At 39.9% G+C, this 18,285-nt stretch overlaps 1 protein-coding gene across 1 annotated transcript in view; it reads right to left on the bottom strand.

Moving 5' to 3' along the window:
* GNE (glucosamine (UDP-N-acetyl)-2-epimerase/N-acetylmannosamine kinase) overlaps positions 1-12,351 on the bottom strand; it is a 54,714-nt gene extending 42,363 nt beyond the window's left edge. Inside the window, exon 1 of the mRNA XM_039234785.1 lies at positions 12,279-12,351. Within this exon, the coding sequence (XP_039090716.1) occupies positions 12,279-12,329 (51 nt within the window). The 5' untranslated portion in view covers positions 12,330-12,351. The remainder of the gene's footprint in view (positions 1-12,278) is intronic.
* Between the last annotated feature and the right edge of the window lie 5,934 nt (positions 12,352-18,285).

Raw genomic sequence — 18,285 nt, 5'->3', positions numbered from 1 at the left:
TTAGTTTGGAGTAGAACTGAAAATTATGGATTAGGTATGAGGGAATGACAGAAAAGGAAGGAAAAGAAACAAGGATGACTTCCAGGTATCTGGCATTAGTAATTGGTTGATTGGAGCCATTTACCAAGATGAGAGAAAAGCTGAGGGAGTGACCAGGTTTGGGGAGTTAACAGGGAAGTTTTAATTTGGTTTGACATGCCGATGAAGTAGCCATATGAAGCTACTAAATGAGCGATAAGATATATGCATCTGGACACGGATTCACCAGAGGGTGCATTAGTTTCCTATTGCTGCTACAACAAATTACATCAAACTTAGTGGCTAAAAACAAATATATTATCTTAACAGTTCTGGAGGTTAGTCTGAAAAGCTAAAATCAAACTAGCAATGTTGGTATCATCATAAGAAAAAAATTGTGACTATGTGTGGGGATGGATGTTAGCTAGACATTGTGGTGATCATTTCACAGTATATGCATATACCAAATGCTTATGTTGTATATTTGAAACTACTATAATATGTATAATACAATATAATGTATATGTCAAAAAAAAATTAAAGGTATAATAGGGGGGTGCCTGGGTGGCTCAGTCAAATCCGTAATTTAATTTAATTTAATTTAAATCCTTAATTTAATCACACCTGCAAAATCTCTTTTGCTATATAAGGAAACATTCACAAATTCTAGCGATTAAGACATGGCTATCTTTGGAAAGCTATTATGTTGCCTAGCACAAGTGCTGTTGAAATTCCCAGGAAATGTTCAAGACGGACATACTGCTTTCAATGTTACATGCCAGGGGCGCCTGGCTGGCTTGGCTGATAGAACACGTGACTCTTGATCTTGGGTTTGTGAGTTCACCCCGTGTTGGGTGTAAAGATTACTTTAAAATATTTAAAAATAAATAAATAAAGTTACATGCCATACCACCAAATATCCAGAAAAGACCATTAATTTTTTTCTCTTGAGAGGTAAGAAAAATTATTTTTAAAAAAACAGTGTAAATGTTCAGTTTTTAAAACTCTGGATGCTTATTACATGGATATGTTTAGTTTATTAGGACTCAGACTCTATACTTAAGATATCTGCACTTTTTTGTATGTATAAATAAAATATAGTTTTTAAATGTTTATTTATTTTGAGAGAGAGAGCAGGGGAGGAGCAGAGAAAGAAGGAGACAGAGATTTCTAAGCAGGCTCCACACTGTCAGCACAGAGCCCCAGGCAGGGCTTGAACACACACACCATGAGATCTTGACCTGAGCTGAAATCAAGAGTCAGTACTTAACTGACTGAGCCACCCAGTACAATATATTTTTAAAATACTTAATGCAGGAGCACATGGGTGGCTCAGTTGGTTAAGTGTCCAACTTCAGTTCAGGTCATGATCTCGTGGTCCGCGAGTTCCAGCCCCACATCGGGCTCTGTGCTGACAGCTCAGAGCCTGGAGCCTGCTTCAGATTCTGTGTCTCCCTCTCTGTGCCCTTCCCCTGCTTGTACTCTGTCTCTCTATGTCTCAAAAATAAAATAAAAACATTTTTTAAAAAATTAAAATAATAAATAAACATTAAAAAAAGACTATAGCTAGGAAAAATGTGACTAGAAATATAAATACATTTAGTAAAGATAATACACTTTGTGCCCTTATTAAGCCACTTGTAGATTTTATATTTGTTTGACCAATATTGAGAACTGTATATTTCCATATACAGTCAAGTAGTTCTGTGTTCATGGAATCATTTCACCTTGAAATGAAAATGAAATGAATGAAATGGCCCTCTTTTTAGAATTTTCACCTATGTTCTCTTGAGATGAAGTTGTAGGAAGGAGCTCTGGGAGGCATTTCCTTCTGGCTTTTTGAGATCACATTTCTATAGGTAATATATTTCTGGATCTCTGTTACTTTGCCATTTAACAGTGTGAATTAACATATCAAAAATCTTCCCAAGTCATTACATTCTGTATGCTTGGTTTGGTTTCCTTTGGCTTTAATCTGAGGGCTTTACAAGCTATAAAAAAGTACTTTTATGGCTTTATAATACAATAAAATCAGATTTTTCTATAGATTATTCCATAAACAGAATTATAACTTCAAGCATTTATGGCATAATTAGGTTATTAGAGAATCCTAAATCTTTTCTCCTTTGAGATAAAGAGAGAGTGAGCTCGAGTGGGGTAGGGACACAGGGAGGGAGGGAGAGAGAGACAGAGACAGACACAGAGAATTTTAAGCAGGCTCCACACCCAACATAGAGCTGCACCGTGAGGCTGGATCTCATGACCCTGGAATCATGACCTGAGCCCAAGTCAAAAGTCAGATGTTTAACCAACTGAGCCACCCAGGCACCCCTAATATCCTCAATATTAAAATATTATCTAACCTACCCTTTTCATCAAAGAAAGAGACCGCTCTAAATCATCCCCAACAGACGTTCATCTGACTTTGGGGACATTTCTTCTAATAGGGACTTATTTTCCTCTTTTATTTGGTGGTTTAATTAAAAAAGTACGCTGCCTCTCTACAAATCCTGCCCATGGATTTGTACTCTACTATTCTAAAGACTTTATTTACATTCATTCAGTACTCTTAACAACAAAAATGTAGATTTCATCACCATTTTATAGATAGGTAAACTAAAGCACAAAAGGGAAAGTTGTCTATGGTCACACACCTGTTATGCAGAAGAACCCAACCCTTGATCCTACATGTTTAGCCACTACCCTATATTTTCTCTTTATACTAAACAGAGTCCTTCTTATGATAGAAGCCTATCTTCAGGTTGAACTTGCTCATGGATCTTTGGGTACACTGTTCCACTAGTTAAGAATTACATAACTCTTGGGGTGCCTGGGGGGCTCAGTCGGTGAAGCATCCAACTCTTGATTTCAGCTCAAGTCATGATCTCATGGTTCATAAGTTCGAGCCCTGCATAGGGCTCTGCGCTGACAGTGTGGAGCCTGCTTGGTACTCTCAGTCCCTCTCTCTCTCTGCCCCTCCCATGCTCGCTCTCTCTCTCACTTAAAATAAATAAACTTAAAAAAAAAAAAGACTTCACATAACTCTTCTATTATCCAGCCACATCTTTCTGAATTGCTCATATATATGTCTTAAGAGACTTAAAGATATCTCCTTTAATCAAGATATACAATGTCTGTGACAGTCTCCTCACGTACAAGGTTTATAAAGCGTTCGAACAAGAAACTGAGATCAGTTTGGCCCTTTTTAAAAAAAACAAACTTTTTATTGAACTAGAACAAGGAAACTTGCACATAATAAGTGTGTGTTGAATTCTGAATTTTCACAAAGTGATCACACCTGGATAACTACCGCTAAAATAAAGAAAGAAAACATCGCCAGTGTCTGTGAGCTGTCTACCCAAGGACTGCCTATCCGTGGCCCATGAAGAGACCTAGCACCCAGGCTTTGCTTACTAACAGACAGAAGGGTACTGATTAAGCATGTTAAATTAGATCTTGGAAGCATTTAGACTGTGGAATACTGGAAGGATTGGCTAGTTGGTATGGATTGGAAAAAGAGGCAGGAAAACACAGACGCAGCAGATATGCTACAAAAGGTAGACCAGGTGGGCCATAGGGAGAGAATCCAGTCCTTGACTTGCCTTGGATCCAGAACAACTTCAACCCATGTGTATCCTTAAAATAAATCCACTTTTTCTTAAGATGCCCTATTTCCTTGCAATCTGAAGATACCCACATCAAAACCATAAACCAGGAAGAATCCCCAACCCCATCATTTCAATTCCCAGCTCCAACCATTGGGTAGCGGCTGCTTAGAGAACTGTGTGGAAAATGGAAAAGACTGAGTTCAACAGAAAAGACTCTTCTGGTATCCGTTATGTTGTTTTGGGGTCAGGATGGAAGGAAGGTAGGGATGGTGCCACATACTTGCCATTCCTGCCCTTAACCAGTGTCATGAAGAAATCAAGACATGGAAAAAATGGAGCAACTAATCACTGCATTAAGCTGGATCCTTCCCCTTTAATAAATATCCTTCCATTAACTCTTCCCCTCACCCTACTCTGTATCTCAGGCACAACACTTTTAATTGCCAGAATCTCGAGTATACAAAGAAGGTAAAACACATCTTACAAACCAGATATCACTGCATAAGATTGTTTATAGCCTAACCAAGTCATAGAGGCACCTCCCCTGAACAGAGAGAATTGCTCTCATTGCTCTGATGCTACACTACATAGCTGGGAAAACAACTCTTTTCCCTTAAGGAAAAGTACATAAGGATTAAGGTTGCCATGACTAAAAATAATTCAGTAACATCCTAAACTGTACGTGTCAACTTCAGGTTTGCAAGAGGGTGCAATGAAAATATATGCTTACAAAAGTACTGATTAACATATTCATAACAAGAAGAGAAGGCGTTTGAAATTCATATTTCAGGACCATTTAATCACTGTTCACATCCCCAATGGCTAATTAGTGTGTTAGGTCAGCCAATCAGCTTTTTAGAGCACCTGTGTTTGTGAGCCCTCCCTGGACCAGTTTTCCCAGTTATAGAAGAAAAGTACAAATAGATACAATAACTGTGTGTTTGTTTTTGCAAAATGTTGCCCTTTTCTTGGGGGATCTTTAAGTGTATCTTTCTTTTTTTTAATGTTTATTTATCTTTGAGAAAGAGAGAGTGCAGGGGAGGGGCGGAGCAGGGGAGGGGCAGAGAGAGAGAGAGGACAGAGGATCCAAAGTGAGTTCTGTGCTGAGAGCAGAGGGCCAATTTGGGGCTCAAACTCACAAGCTGTGAGATCATGACTTGAGCCGAAGTCGGACGCTCAGCCAGCTGAGCCACCCAGACGCCCTCAAGTGTATCTTTCTTTATGAGCTATGAAAGTATCGTATTTCAAACCAGTAAATAATTTTCTTATCTGTCTGCACAGGAAATGAGGTAAGCCAGAGAGAGCTCAGCCATCCCTGACTAATTGGAGTTCACAAAGTTTAATTTGCACAGCTATTCCAGAAGAACTGGAAAAGTGTTAAAAACCAGTTTATCTTTAACTTTGGCTCTGTTATAAAAAGTTAGATCAACAAAATTATGTTCTAAAAGATCCACTTATTTAAGAGTTCAGAGAGAAGGATAGTCTTTTGGACTTAAAGAAGCTGGCTGAAATCAACAGCACTCAATACCAGCAACAAGCCTTTGGGGAAATTTTATGATTTCTTTTTTTTTTTTTAATCTTTTTTGCAGTTTATTCATTATTATTATTTTTTAAATGTTTTATTTATTTCTAGGAGAGAGAGAGAGAGAGAGACAGTGTGAGCAGGGGAGGGCCAGAGAGAGAGGGAGTCACAGACTGAAACAGGCTCCAGGCTCTGAGCTAGCAGTCAGCACAGAGCCCGACGCGGGGCTCGACCACATGAACCGCGAGATCATGACCTAAGCGAAAGTCGGACGCTTAACCGACTAAGCCACCCAGGCGCCCCTGCAGTTTACTTATTTTTGAGACATGGAGACAGAGCACGAGCAGGGGAGGGGCAGAGAGAGAGGGAGACACAGAATCTGAGGCAGGTTCCAGGCTCTGAGCTGTCAGCACAGAGCCTGATGTAGGGCTCGAACTCATGAACCACAAGATCATGACCTGAGCTGAAGTCTGATGCTTAACCGACTGAGCCACCCAGGTGCCCGAAATTTTATGATTTCTTAACACAGGCTGAGGGACCAGCCAAGGTACTGGTCCAAGCCCCGTGGAGCTGAGCAGCTCACACCTGGTAGCGAGCCCACAGCTAAGGATGAAGCTGGGGTCCCACATGAACATTACGTTGAGCTGAAGTGAGCTTCTTCTTACTTGTGTGAATGCTTGAGACACATCCAAGTACACATAATAAATGTCTATAAATCCTACGCATGAACATAACGGCTCAACCTTTCCCTTCTCATGACTTTTATGTCCCTACCCTGAGGTGAATCTAATCCAACCTTCCACATCATTTCTGTGTTTCTTCCCTGCCCTGCTTCCTGTCTTCAAATGTGGGTATTTCCGAAGGATTACACATCTGCCCCTGGTCCTCTGCATACTCCATCCTTCAGTTTTATTCACTTTCAAGTCTTCCATTTTGACTTCTGTGTGGATAATTCCTTAGATGCATACTCTACCCTGATCTTTCATCCTAGTTCTAGACCCATATCCCAATTGCCTGATAGATATTTCCTTACCTCAAACTCAATATATAAAATTTAGTTCATTTTTCCCCCTCTTGATTTCCCCATGTCTTTTAATGGTACCAATTTGCCACTTGTATTCAGACTCAAAAGCATAGAGTCATTTTAATCTTCTCTCTGACTTTTAATATCCAATGTCTCAACTTCTTCAAAATGGTTTTTTTTAAGTTTATTTATTTATTTTGAGAGAGAGAGAGAGCAAGCATGGGTATGCATGGGGGGGGGGGGGAGGAGAAAGAGAGAGAGAGAATCCCAAACAGGTTCCATGCTGTCATAATGGAGCCCACATGGGGCTCAATATTACCAATTGTGAGATCATGACCTGAGAGAAGATCAAGAGTCAGACACTTAACCAACTGAGCCACCTAGGTGTCCCCCCTTTTTTTGCATCTACTCTTCCTTTCCCATTCCTACGATCACTATCTTAGTTCATCCTGTTATCTCCCTAATTCTTTTTTTTCTTTTTTGAGAAAGAGAGAGCGGGGGGGGGGGGCAGAGAGAGAGGGAGAGGGAGAATCCCAAGCAAGCTTCATGCCCAGCACAGAGCCCAACATGGGGCTCTATCCCATGAACTATGAGATCACGACTTGAGCAGAAAGTAAGAGTCTGATGCTTAACTGACTGAACCACCTAGGTGCCCTTATTTCCTTAATTCTAAGTTGCCTACATTTTTATGATATTTCATACCTAAAATCAAGATTTATCTTATAATTGTGTGCATTTGATGTAGAGTTTTTTTTTTTATTACGAACTCTGTTATGTCAATAGTGTCTTGGAATTAGAAAAATATGGCATCTTAGACCTAAATTACTGTGCTTCTACTTCCTCATCCAGCCACTGTTCCCTTGCTTTTATAATCTGTCCTGCACACTACTGCTTGGCTAATCCCCCCGTAAGGGACTGCTTTCATTAAGTCATTTCTCTGCTTAAGAAAAACTTCAGTGACTCCATTCCCTGCCAGGTAATGTATGCCTAGGACATCAACTTTGGCCTTGAAGGTCCCCCAGAATCACACCCTGATCTCTTCCTGTCACTAACATTTTCCCCTATCCAAATTCTTTTGTCCTGAATAGATCCTTCTCTGCCTCACGTTGTGTCATTGTCGACAGTGAGAAAGCTACCATCTCTCTTGCTACTTACATGCTACTCTTCAGGTCCCTTCTCTGTTTAAAAAATTTTTTTTAATGTTTTATTTATTTCTAGGAGAGAGAGAGACAGCGTGAGCAGGGGAGGGTCAGAGAGAGAGGGAGTCACAGACTCTGAAACAGGCTCCAGGCTCTGAGCTGGCAGTCAGCACACAGCCCGATGCGGGGCTCGAACCCACGGACCGCAAGTTCATGACCTAAGTGAAAGTCAGACGCTTAACCGACTAAGCCACCGAGGCGCCCCGTCCCTTCTTTGCTTTAAAACCTAATCAAAACATCCCAAAATTATCGCTTCTTCCTCTAAATGCCTGTAGCACTTGTCTTGATTACTCATTTCATACTTATCCTTAATCTCCTGATATCTTTGAATGTATATATTTATGACTGTAAAATAATGGATCTGATATTTTATAAGGAACCTAAGAAAACTGGTCACTTTAGTTACTCACTCTCTATGTCCTGTATTTCTCATCAGATCAGAAATTCCTCGAAGTTCATTCTGCTGGGTATATTAGTCTCCCTAATAGTTCCATGACTTAATGTAAGAAATGCAATCTTGGGGGCGCCTGGCTGGCTCAGTAGGTTGAGCTTCCAACCTCAGCTTAGGTCATGATCTCCCGGTTAGCGAGTTCAAGCCCCGCATCGGGCTTTGTGCTAACAGCTTAGAGCCTAGAGCCTGCTTCAGATTCTGTGAGTCTCCCTCTCTCTGCCCCTCCCCCTCTTGCTCGCACACGCTTGCACACGTGCGCCCTCTCTGTCTCTCTCCCTCAAAAATACATAAGCATTTTTTTTAAAAAAACTTTTTTTTAATGTTTTATTTATTTCTAGGAGAGAGAGAGACAGCATGAGCAGGGGAGGGTCAGAGAGAGAGGGAGAATCCGAAACAGGCTTCAGGCTCTGAGCTAGCTGTCAGCACAGAGCCCGACGCGGGGCTCGAACCCATGAACCGCGAGATCATGACCTAAGCAAAAGTCGGACGCTTAACCAACTAAGCCACCCAGGCGCCCCTAAAAAAAACTTTTAAAAGAAATACAATCTGAGGTGCCTGGGTGGCTCAGTCAGTTAAGTGTCCAACTCTTGATTTAGGCTCAGGTCATGATCTCACAGCCATCAGGCCGTGCGGTGATGGCAGGAAGTCTGCTTGGGATTCTCTCTCCCTCTCTCTCTCTGCCCCTCCCCAACTCGTGGGTGCACCCCCCCCCCACACACACACACATACTCTCTCTCTCTCACACAAAATAAAGAAAAAGACCTTAAAAAAATAAATACAATCTAAAAAGCATTGAATGAATTGGGGAGATCATATCTCTTATCAAAGAATCATTGCCAGTCGGCTGGCTGGCTCAGTCGGTACAGCATGTGACTCTTGATCTCAGAGTTGTAAGTTTTAGCCCTATGTTGGGTGTAAAGATTATTTAATAGAAATGAAATCTTAAAAAAAAAAAAGTCATTGCCATCCCAGTTCCTTTCTCTATGTCCATGTCACTTGGATATAACTTCCCCATCTCCCCTCCTCCAGCACCCAAGCTTATGATCTTATTAACACAGCACTGATGCTTGGACTTTATAGTGGATTCAGTGTGAAAAAGCATGGTGAGCTGAAGAACAGGGGGAAACTTAATGGTGTTATACGCTGCGTGTGGAAGTAGAAGGTAACAAGATGCAGCTAAGATACAGAGTAAAGCCAGGTCAGCGAGGGCCTTGTGTGATGTCTTGCTGAGGACATCGGGCTTTCTTTCTCCTCACTCAAAGTGGGAACTTTTGTAAATCAGGGGAGTGACATGAGCAGATTTGCTTAATTACAATTGAGGAAGATGGTTCAGGAAGAGGGGGAAGGACTAGAAGAAAGCAGATCAGTCAGGAATCCTGTATTAAGGAGGTGCTGTGTAATTAAGAAGATGGAATCAAAAGAATGTGGAGTGTGGACCGAACTTGTTGGCAGAGATGATATGGAAGGGCTGATGATGTAAGAGAATGACTCCAGGTTTCTGTTTCAAGCAGAGCTGTCTGAAACAGGAGAAACAGGTTCGGGATGGGCGGGAAGCGGTGAGAAGATAGAATCTCTGATTTGGATATGTTGAATTTGCGGTACTTAAAGGGCATTTTCATTCCATCAGGGACTTAAAGAATGATACAGGTTGGAGATACATATTGTGATAAGCATAATTCACCCAACAAAATTCATATCTATTTTGAAACACACCGCACACTCTTAGCCCAAGGCACCAACTACATTTCTTGTCATACCTGTTTGGCCAGACGTTTTTAATGCCCCTGATGCCCAGCCCATTTTTTTATACTTTTGCTCCTGGCCAGTTCAGACCGCTTTTTCTAATATTCTACATATAACAGTTTTCTAAGCCTTAGATGATCAGACTCTTAGACATTATTAGGGTAAAAAACTCTGTGAAGTCCCAGACACTTCAGTTTGTTGTGTGTTGTGTTAAACATTCAGTGGTGCTTTCCTGACCACGTTCCCTCTTTCCCCACATACTTTTTCATTTTTTTTTTATTTTTTAATGTTTTATTTCTGAGAGAGAGAGAGAGAGAGAGAGACAGTGTGAGCAGGGGAGGGTCAGAGACACAAGAAGACACAGAATCCGAAACAGGCTCCAGGCTCTGAACTGGCTGTCAGCACAGAGCCTGACGCGGGGCTTGAACCCATGAACTGTGTGATCATGACCTGAGCTGAAGTCGGACACGTAACCGACTGAGCCACCCAGGTGCCCTATAGCCCCACGTACTTTTCCTGATTGCCCGGGGCACCTAGTCTTTGCTCTGCAGCTGCTCCTGTCTTAACCCCGTCTTTACACTTGTGGTCACTGCCTCATTCTTGAAACGTTCTACATCCCAGGCGTCCATCTGATTTTCTGCCTACCTGCAACCTCTCTGGGTGCTATACTTCCTCAAACCACTAGCCCTAAAAGTTAACGTGTTCTAGGCATTCCCCACTCAGCTTACTCTCATCTCTCTTTCCTATACACCTGGGATGACCTTATATACCCAGGGTGACCGCATCCACCTGCATGGCTTCACAAACTAGCATTTTAAGTTTTTGCTAAATCTGAATCTCCAGCCCAGTCTTCTCAGTCCAAACCCAAATAACCAACTCCTTTCAGGACACCTGTGATTGGCTGTGTTCCACGAGCACTTCAAATCAACTTGCCAAAATGGAATTCTCTTCTCCTCTGTAAACTTGGGCTTTCTCTACCCTAATTCTCAGTGAACAGTATTGTCCTCCACCCAGTAACTAGGAGGCTTCCTAGGCTTCTCCTCCACTATCTCTCAAATTCACTCTGTCGTGAAATGCTGTCAATTTTACATTTCAGATGGGCATTTTTCTAGAAGAGTACATGGTGTGGTTGAACACATTAAGGGAGTGAGAATAGCATATAGAGCAAACTAGCCTGACAGGAGAAGTTTTGTTGAGGAATATTGGAAAATACAGTTGTAGTATTAAGGGGAAGAGTACCTTGAAAGGTAACTTAAAAGCCACGTACAGAATTTCAGAGTTGACGTGGCACCAAACATTAGGCAGGTGGATGAAATTGTAATTTCGAAGCACATTTAAAAAAATCCATCACGTGCAAAACGGGACTCAGAATAACTATTCAGTTTGTAACTAGAGACAACCGTTTCTTAGATTTCACTGAAGACATGACGGGGGCAGGGGGTGCGGCACGAAGAAGTTCCAACTGAGAACTCTGAAAATCTGCCCTTGAATTTAAATGTAAGTGCAAGTGCTGCAAAAAATAAAGATAACAAATTCTCAATGAGGAAGGCAAATTGAAATTAGGCATTAATGGTACATAGCTAGAAGTCAACTGCGCTGAAAGTAAATGCAAGAATGACATTATCTGATTGAAAACTGTTTATAAAACATTCCTTAATTGTAGATGATCTTTATTTTTTAATATTTTATTTTTTTAAGTAATCTCTATACCCAATATGGAGCTCGAATCCCCAGCCCTGAGACCCAGAATCATATGCTTTACCGACTCAGCCATCCAGGTGCCCCCTAAATGATCTTAAAAATATATATATACAGGGGCGTCTTGGGTGGCTTAGTCGGTTAAGCGTCCGACTTTCACTTAGGTCATGATCTCACGGTTCGTGGGTTCGAGCCCCGCGTCGGGCTCTGTGCTGACTGCCAGCTCAGAGCCTGGAGCCTGTTTCAGTCTGTGACTCCCTCTCTCTCTGACCCTTCCCTGCTCACGCTGTCTCTCTCTCTCTTCTATAAATAAATAAAAACATTAAAAATATATATATATATACACATATATATTTTTTAATCACCAAATTGAAGTATAATGATAATTCCCTAAAACATCTGGATTTCAATACACCTCAATAAAAAATTAAGTTAAATAAGTTACATTATAATATAGTACAGTATACGACATATATTTCGAAACATGGTAATTTCCATTATCATTGGCTACTAACTAACTCAGAATAAACACACTCTTCTCCCCCATGTGCTTAGTCAATAGTTAAATAATTGGAAGAGAAAGGAGTATTAGCTGGGCCCCTCTATACATCATGTATCAAAAACAAAGGAGAAAGTAAAAATAGTTGCAACAAACAGCACACTTTGGGAAATAAACTGCATTTATGAAGCAGAAGTTTCAAGAAGCAAAAGCGAACCCACTTTATCTGGTGAAGACATTAGGAATCTGAGGCAAAGAGCTGGTTTTCAGCCTTCAGTTTAAAAACGCTGAGAGCCTGGGGGTTTCAGCACAGTCACTGAGAAACAAATAGCAACCATAGAATGACTGACCTGAGTTAGCAATAAAAAGAAGACCAAAAAAAAAAAAAAAAAAAAAAGATGGCAGGGACAGATTTAAAACCAAAGCTTTCCCCGTGTTCCTTGTAACGTCTTCATTGTTTTCTTCTCTGACTGCAATTTTCATGATGAAGCTCTATTGAATTGCCAAATTACTTACATGAGGTCCTTGAAAACATAACTTCCAGTGGGGATACACATTGATTTCCATCCCGGAGCAAAAAGCTTTGTAGCACAAGCTCTGGACCCGGTGTTGTTCAAATTAATGAACAGGGCAGCTGTTTGTTCTCTTGGCTTAGCTGCCACAGAGCAGTCATTAACAGGCATCTGAACTCCAGACTAAATCTTAGGCCCCGCCTTCCTGAAAAGGAAGACCAAAAAAAAAAAAAAAAAAAACCCAACAACAACAAAAAAAGTGATTCTAAATTCATCCTGTATTCCTGGACAGTAGCTCGAAAGCAAAAAGACAGTCAGTGTCTGAGTGTTACTTCCCCGTTTCTACCATTTGATTCTATAGAATCAATCAAAATACTAGAAAAAGTATTTTCTTCTGAGTTTATTGAAGGCAGAAACAAAAATCTACTATCAGAATCCCAAATGATCTACTTGAGCAAAGGAATAAAGCAAAGAACTTAAACTAAAATTAAATTAACATTAAAAATTTTAATTGAAACATTAAACTAAAATTTAAAAAGGGGTTATGGTTTTTTTTTTTTTTTTAAATGTTTTATTTATTTCTAGGAGAGAGACAGAGACAGCGTGAGCAGGGGAGGGTCAGAGAGAGAGGGAGACACAGACTCTGAAATTGGCTCCAGGCTCTGAGCTGGCAGTCAGCACAGAGCCCGACGCGGGGCCCGAACCCACGAACCGCGAGATCATGACCTAAGCGAAAGTCGGTCGCTTAACCGACTAAGCCACCCAGGCGCCCCATGAAAAAAAAGGGGTTAAGGTTTTTAATAGTCACAGATCTCAACAAACTTAGAATCCTCAGTTTCATGAGATTGAAGGAAAAATCAATACTGTTGCATTTTATTTAAGCTACATTTTATAAAGGATGTACCTTGCAGTTTTGGTGCTCAGGGACCCTCACAGCCAGATTGGTGGCAAATATAGGCTGATCATCTGCTTATTTCCATTTCATTGGTGTATGTCCATTTGAACACATCACCAGCCTAGCCTTATCTCCTACACAACTTTACATTGAACTTTGGAACACTTTATACCGCTGTTTTTAAGAAACCAATGAATAGACACGTAGGTGGCTCAGTCAATTGGGCTTCCAGCTTCAGCTCAGGCCATGGTCTCATGTTTGTGAGTTCAAACCTCACACTGAACTCTGTGCTGACAGCTCAGAGCCTGAAGCCTGCTTCAGACCCTGTGTCTTCCTCTCTCTCTGCCCTTCCCCTGCTCACATTCTGTCTCTCTCAAAAATAAATAAACATTAAAAAATTTTTAATTTTATATATTTTTTAAATAATTAAAAACAACAATGAACAATGGGAAGCATATACACTAGCATAGGCTTGCACATTTACTGAACCAGTGCATGTTAGCACAAATCAAAAATGAAATTGGCTTAAAGAATCCCAATCAAATAAATAAAATCAGAAATGAAAGAGAAGAAATAACAACCAATACCACAGAAATACAAAGGATTATAAGCAACTATTTTTAAAAAATGTTTTTTAGAGAGACTCTTAACAAAAATTATACACCAACTAATTGGAAAATCTAGAAGAAATGCAGAAACTCCTAAAAACATACAACCTCCCAAAAGTGAATCAAGAAGACATCAAAAATTCAAACAGATCAATTAGCAATGAAATTGAATTAGTAATTTAAAAAACTATCAACAAACAAAAGTCCATGACCAGATGGCTTCTGATATAAAGTCTACCAAACATTTAAAGAAGAGTTCATACTATTTTCTCAAACTATTCCAAAAGATGGAAGAGGAAGGAAAGGTTCCAAATTCATTCTTCAAGGCTGGCATTACCCTAATATCAAAACCAGACGAAGACACTACAAAAAAAAAAAAAAAGGAAACTACAGGCAAATATCTCTGATGAACATAGATGCAAAAGTCCTCAACAAAATATCAGCAAACAGAATCCAATGATACATTAAAAAAATCATTCACCATGATCAAGTGGGATTTATTCCCAGGATGCTAGGGTGGTTCAATATTCACAAATCGACCAGTGTGATACACCACATTAACAAGAGGAAGAATAAAAACCCTATAACTATTTCAATAGATGCAGAAAAAGCATTTGACAAAGTACAATATCTACCATGAGGAAAACTCTCAACAAAGTAGGTTTAGAGAGAGCATAGCTCAACAAAAAAAGGCCATATATGAAAAACCCATAGCTAACATCATCCTCAGTGGTAACAACAGAACTTTCCCCCTCAGATCAGGAACGAGACAAGGATGTCCATTCTTACCACATTTATTCAACATAGTATTGCAAATCCCAGCCACATCAGACAAGAAAAAGAAATAAAAGGCATCCCAATTGGCAAGAAGAAGTAAAGCTCTCACTATTTGCAGATGACATGATACCATATATGGAAAACCCTAAAGATGCTACCAAACACCCACTAGAACTGGGAACTGTTCTATGAATTCAATGAAGTTGCAGGATACAAAATCACCATAAGAAATGTGCTGCGGGGGTGCCTGGGTGGCTCAGTCAGTTGGGCCTCCAACTTCAGCTCAGGTCATGATCTCACAGTTTGTGGGTTTGAGCCCCGTGTCGGGCTCTGTGCTGACGGCTGGCCCAGAGCCTGGAGCCTGCTTCAGATTCTGTGTCTCCCTCTCTCTCTGACCCTCCCTTGTTCATGCTCTCTCTCACTCTCTCTCTCTCTGTCTCTCTCAGAAATAGATAAAACATTTAAAGAATAAAAAAAAAAATGTGTTGCGTTCCTACACACTAATAATGAAGCAGCAGAAAGTGAAATTAAGAAAACAGTCCCACTTACAATTGCACCAAAAACGATACAAATATCTAGGAATACACTTAACAGAAGAGGTGAAAGATCTGTACTCTGACTGATGAAAGAAATTCAAGACAATGCAAAGAAATAGAAAGACCTTCCATGCTCAAGGGTTCAAAGAACAAATATTGTTATAATGTCCATACTAGTAGTAGTAGTATTAAAATACCAGCTTTTCACAGAACGAGAACAAATTATCTTAAAATTTGTATGGAACCACAAAAGACCCCAAATAGCGAAAGCATTCTTGAAAAAAGAACGGAACTGGAAGCAACTTGTACAATCCCAATTTCAAGATACACTACAAAGCTGTAGTAAGTACAGCAGTATGTATGGGCACGAACATAGACACACGGATCAATGGAACAGAACAGACAGCCCAGAAATAAACCCGTGATTATATGGTCAATTAATCTGTGACAAAGGAGACAAGAATAAACAATGGGGAAAAGATAGTCCTTCAACAAATGGTGTTAGAAAACTGGACAGCTACAAGCAAAAGAATGAAATTACCACTTTCTTACGTAATACACAAAAATAAACTCAAAATGGGTTGAGGACCTAAATATGAAACCTGAAACCATAAAACTTCCAGAAGAAAATATAGGCAGTAATCTCTTTGACATTGGCTATAGAAACATTTTTCTAGATATGTCTCCTTTGGCAAGGGAAACAAAAGTAAATTAAACTGTTGAGACTACACCAATATAGAAAGCTTTTGCTCCATGAAGGAAACCATAAACAAAATAAAAAGGCAACCTACTGAATGGGAGAAAATATTTGCAAATGCTATACCCAATAAGGGGCTAATATTCAAAATATATAAAGAATTTACACAACACCAAAAAACCCCCAAATAATCCCTTTAAAAATGGGCAGGAGACATTAATAGACATTTTTCCAAAGAAGACATACAGATGGCCAAGAGACGCATGAAAAGATGGTCAACATCACTCATCATCAGGGAAATGAAAATCAGACCACAATGTGATATTTCACATCTGTCAGGATGACTAAAAGCAAAAACACAAGAAATAGCAAGTGTTGGTGAGGATGTGGAGAAAAAGGAATGCTTGTGCATTGTTGGTGGGAACGTAAGCTGGTACAGCCTACAAAAATAATGAAACAAAAAAGTTCGAGGAAAAAAATGAGGTGAAGAACTTACAGATATGAAAACAATCTATAAAACCACAGTAATTAAAACAATACAGTACTGGAGTGGGAATAAACAAATAAATTAATGAAAGAGGATATAGTCCAGAAATGTATCTATGTACTCACAGGAAATTAGCATATGATAAAGGCAGAATTTCCAAACAGTGGGAAAATGAAAGATTATTCAGAAAGAGGGACGCCTGGGTGGGTCAGTTGGTTAGACTTTGGCTCAGGTCATGATCTTGGGATTTCTGAGTTCAAGCCCCGCATCAGGCTCTGTGCTGACAGCTCAAAGCCTGGAGCCTGCTTCAGATTCTGTGTGTCTCCCTCTCTTTCTGCCCCTTCCCTGCTCATATTCTGTCTTTCTGTCTCTCTCAAAAATAAATAAACATTAAAAATTTTTTAAAAAGAAATAGTACTGGGAAAATAAATGTGCCACAAGGACAAAAAAATGAAGTGAATTCATATTCCATACCATACTCAGAAATAAATCCAGACTGATTCAAGAACTACATTATAAAAGCACTAGAAGAAAACACAGGGCAATGTTTTTATAACCATGGGATGAAAAAGATCATTATTCATAAGCAAAAATCAGATTTTATTAAACAGAACTTCAAAACTCCTCATAATGAATGATTAGAAAACACATTTGCAACATATACCATAGACAAATGCTTAACTGTAATACATAGAATATCTATAAATATAGGGTTAAAAATAAGAAGGCTAATAGACAAAAAAAGACAAAGCAGAAACAGATAATTCTTGGAAGAAAAAACACAAATATTCCAGTAAATATTGGATGGGGCACCTGGGTAGCTTAGTCGATTAAGCATCTGACTCTTGATTTTGGCTGAGGTCATGATCCCAGGGTCATGGGATCCAGCCCCAAGTCAGGCTCCATGCTGACCCTACTTAAGATTCCTTCTCTCTCCCTCTGTTCCCTCTCCCCTGTTGTACTCTCTCTCTCTCCAAAATAAAATTAAAAGAATAAAAATAATTGAAAAAAAACTTAAATGAAAACAAAGAGTGGGGCGCCTGGGTGGCGTCCGACTTCAGCTCAGGTCATGATCTCATGGTTCGTGGATTTGAGCCCTGCGTCAGGCTCTGTGCTGACAGCTAGCTCAGAGCCTGGAGTCTGTTTCAGATTCTGTGACTTCCTCTCTCTCTGACCTTCCCCTGCTCACGCTGTCTCTCTCTCTCTCTCTCTCTCAGAAATAAATAAAAACATTAAAAAAAATGAAAACAAAGAGTAATTATATTTTGCCTGCCAAATCTTCCGAAGCTAGACTGATTTGGGGGTGCCTAGGTGGCTTTGTTAGTGGATCACTCAGCTCTTGATTTTGGTTCAAGTCATGATTCCAGGGGCTTAGGATTGAGCACCCCGTCAGGCTCTGGGCTGAGCATGGAGCCTACTTAAGATTCTTTCTCTCTCCTTCTGTCCCTCTCCTCCACTCATGTGCTCAATCTCTCTCTCTAAAATAGAAAATAATTTACAAAAATAAATAAATAAAATAAAAAATAATATAAAATAAAATGATTTGATAATATACAATGATGATGATGATTTGGTGGAACAAGAGCTCTCATTCTCTGCTGATAAGAGTATAAATGGTTACATCCTTCTTGGAGAACAATTTGGCCATATCTATCAGTATTTTTTTTAAGTTTATCTATTTATTTTGAAAGAGAGAGGGAGAGAGAGAGCATGCTTGAGCAAGGGAGGGGCAGAGACAGAAGAAGAGAGAGTGAATTCTGAGCAGGCTCCCTGCTGTCCTCATGGAGCACAATGAGGGGATCGAACTCACCAACCATGAGATCAAGAGCTGAGCCCAAACCAAAAGTCTGTCAATTAACCAGCTGAGCTACCTAGGCACCTCATCATCTATCGGTATTTTAAATTTTAAAATATGACTAATCACTGCCACTTCTACTCATCTATTACACATATGTACCTGCAAATGCATACAAAGATATTTGTATAAAAATGATCATTGTACCTTTCTAAT

The sequence above is a fragment of the Hyaena hyaena genome, unplaced genomic scaffold (assembly GCF_003009895.1).
Source record: "Hyaena hyaena isolate Hyena2069 unplaced genomic scaffold, ASM300989v1 scaffold_93, whole genome shotgun sequence".
Lineage (NCBI taxonomy): Eukaryota > Metazoa > Chordata > Mammalia > Carnivora > Hyaenidae > Hyaena > Hyaena hyaena.
The sequence above is the reverse complement of the archived record's forward strand: the minus strand, read 5'-3'. Positions and strand labels throughout refer to the sequence as shown.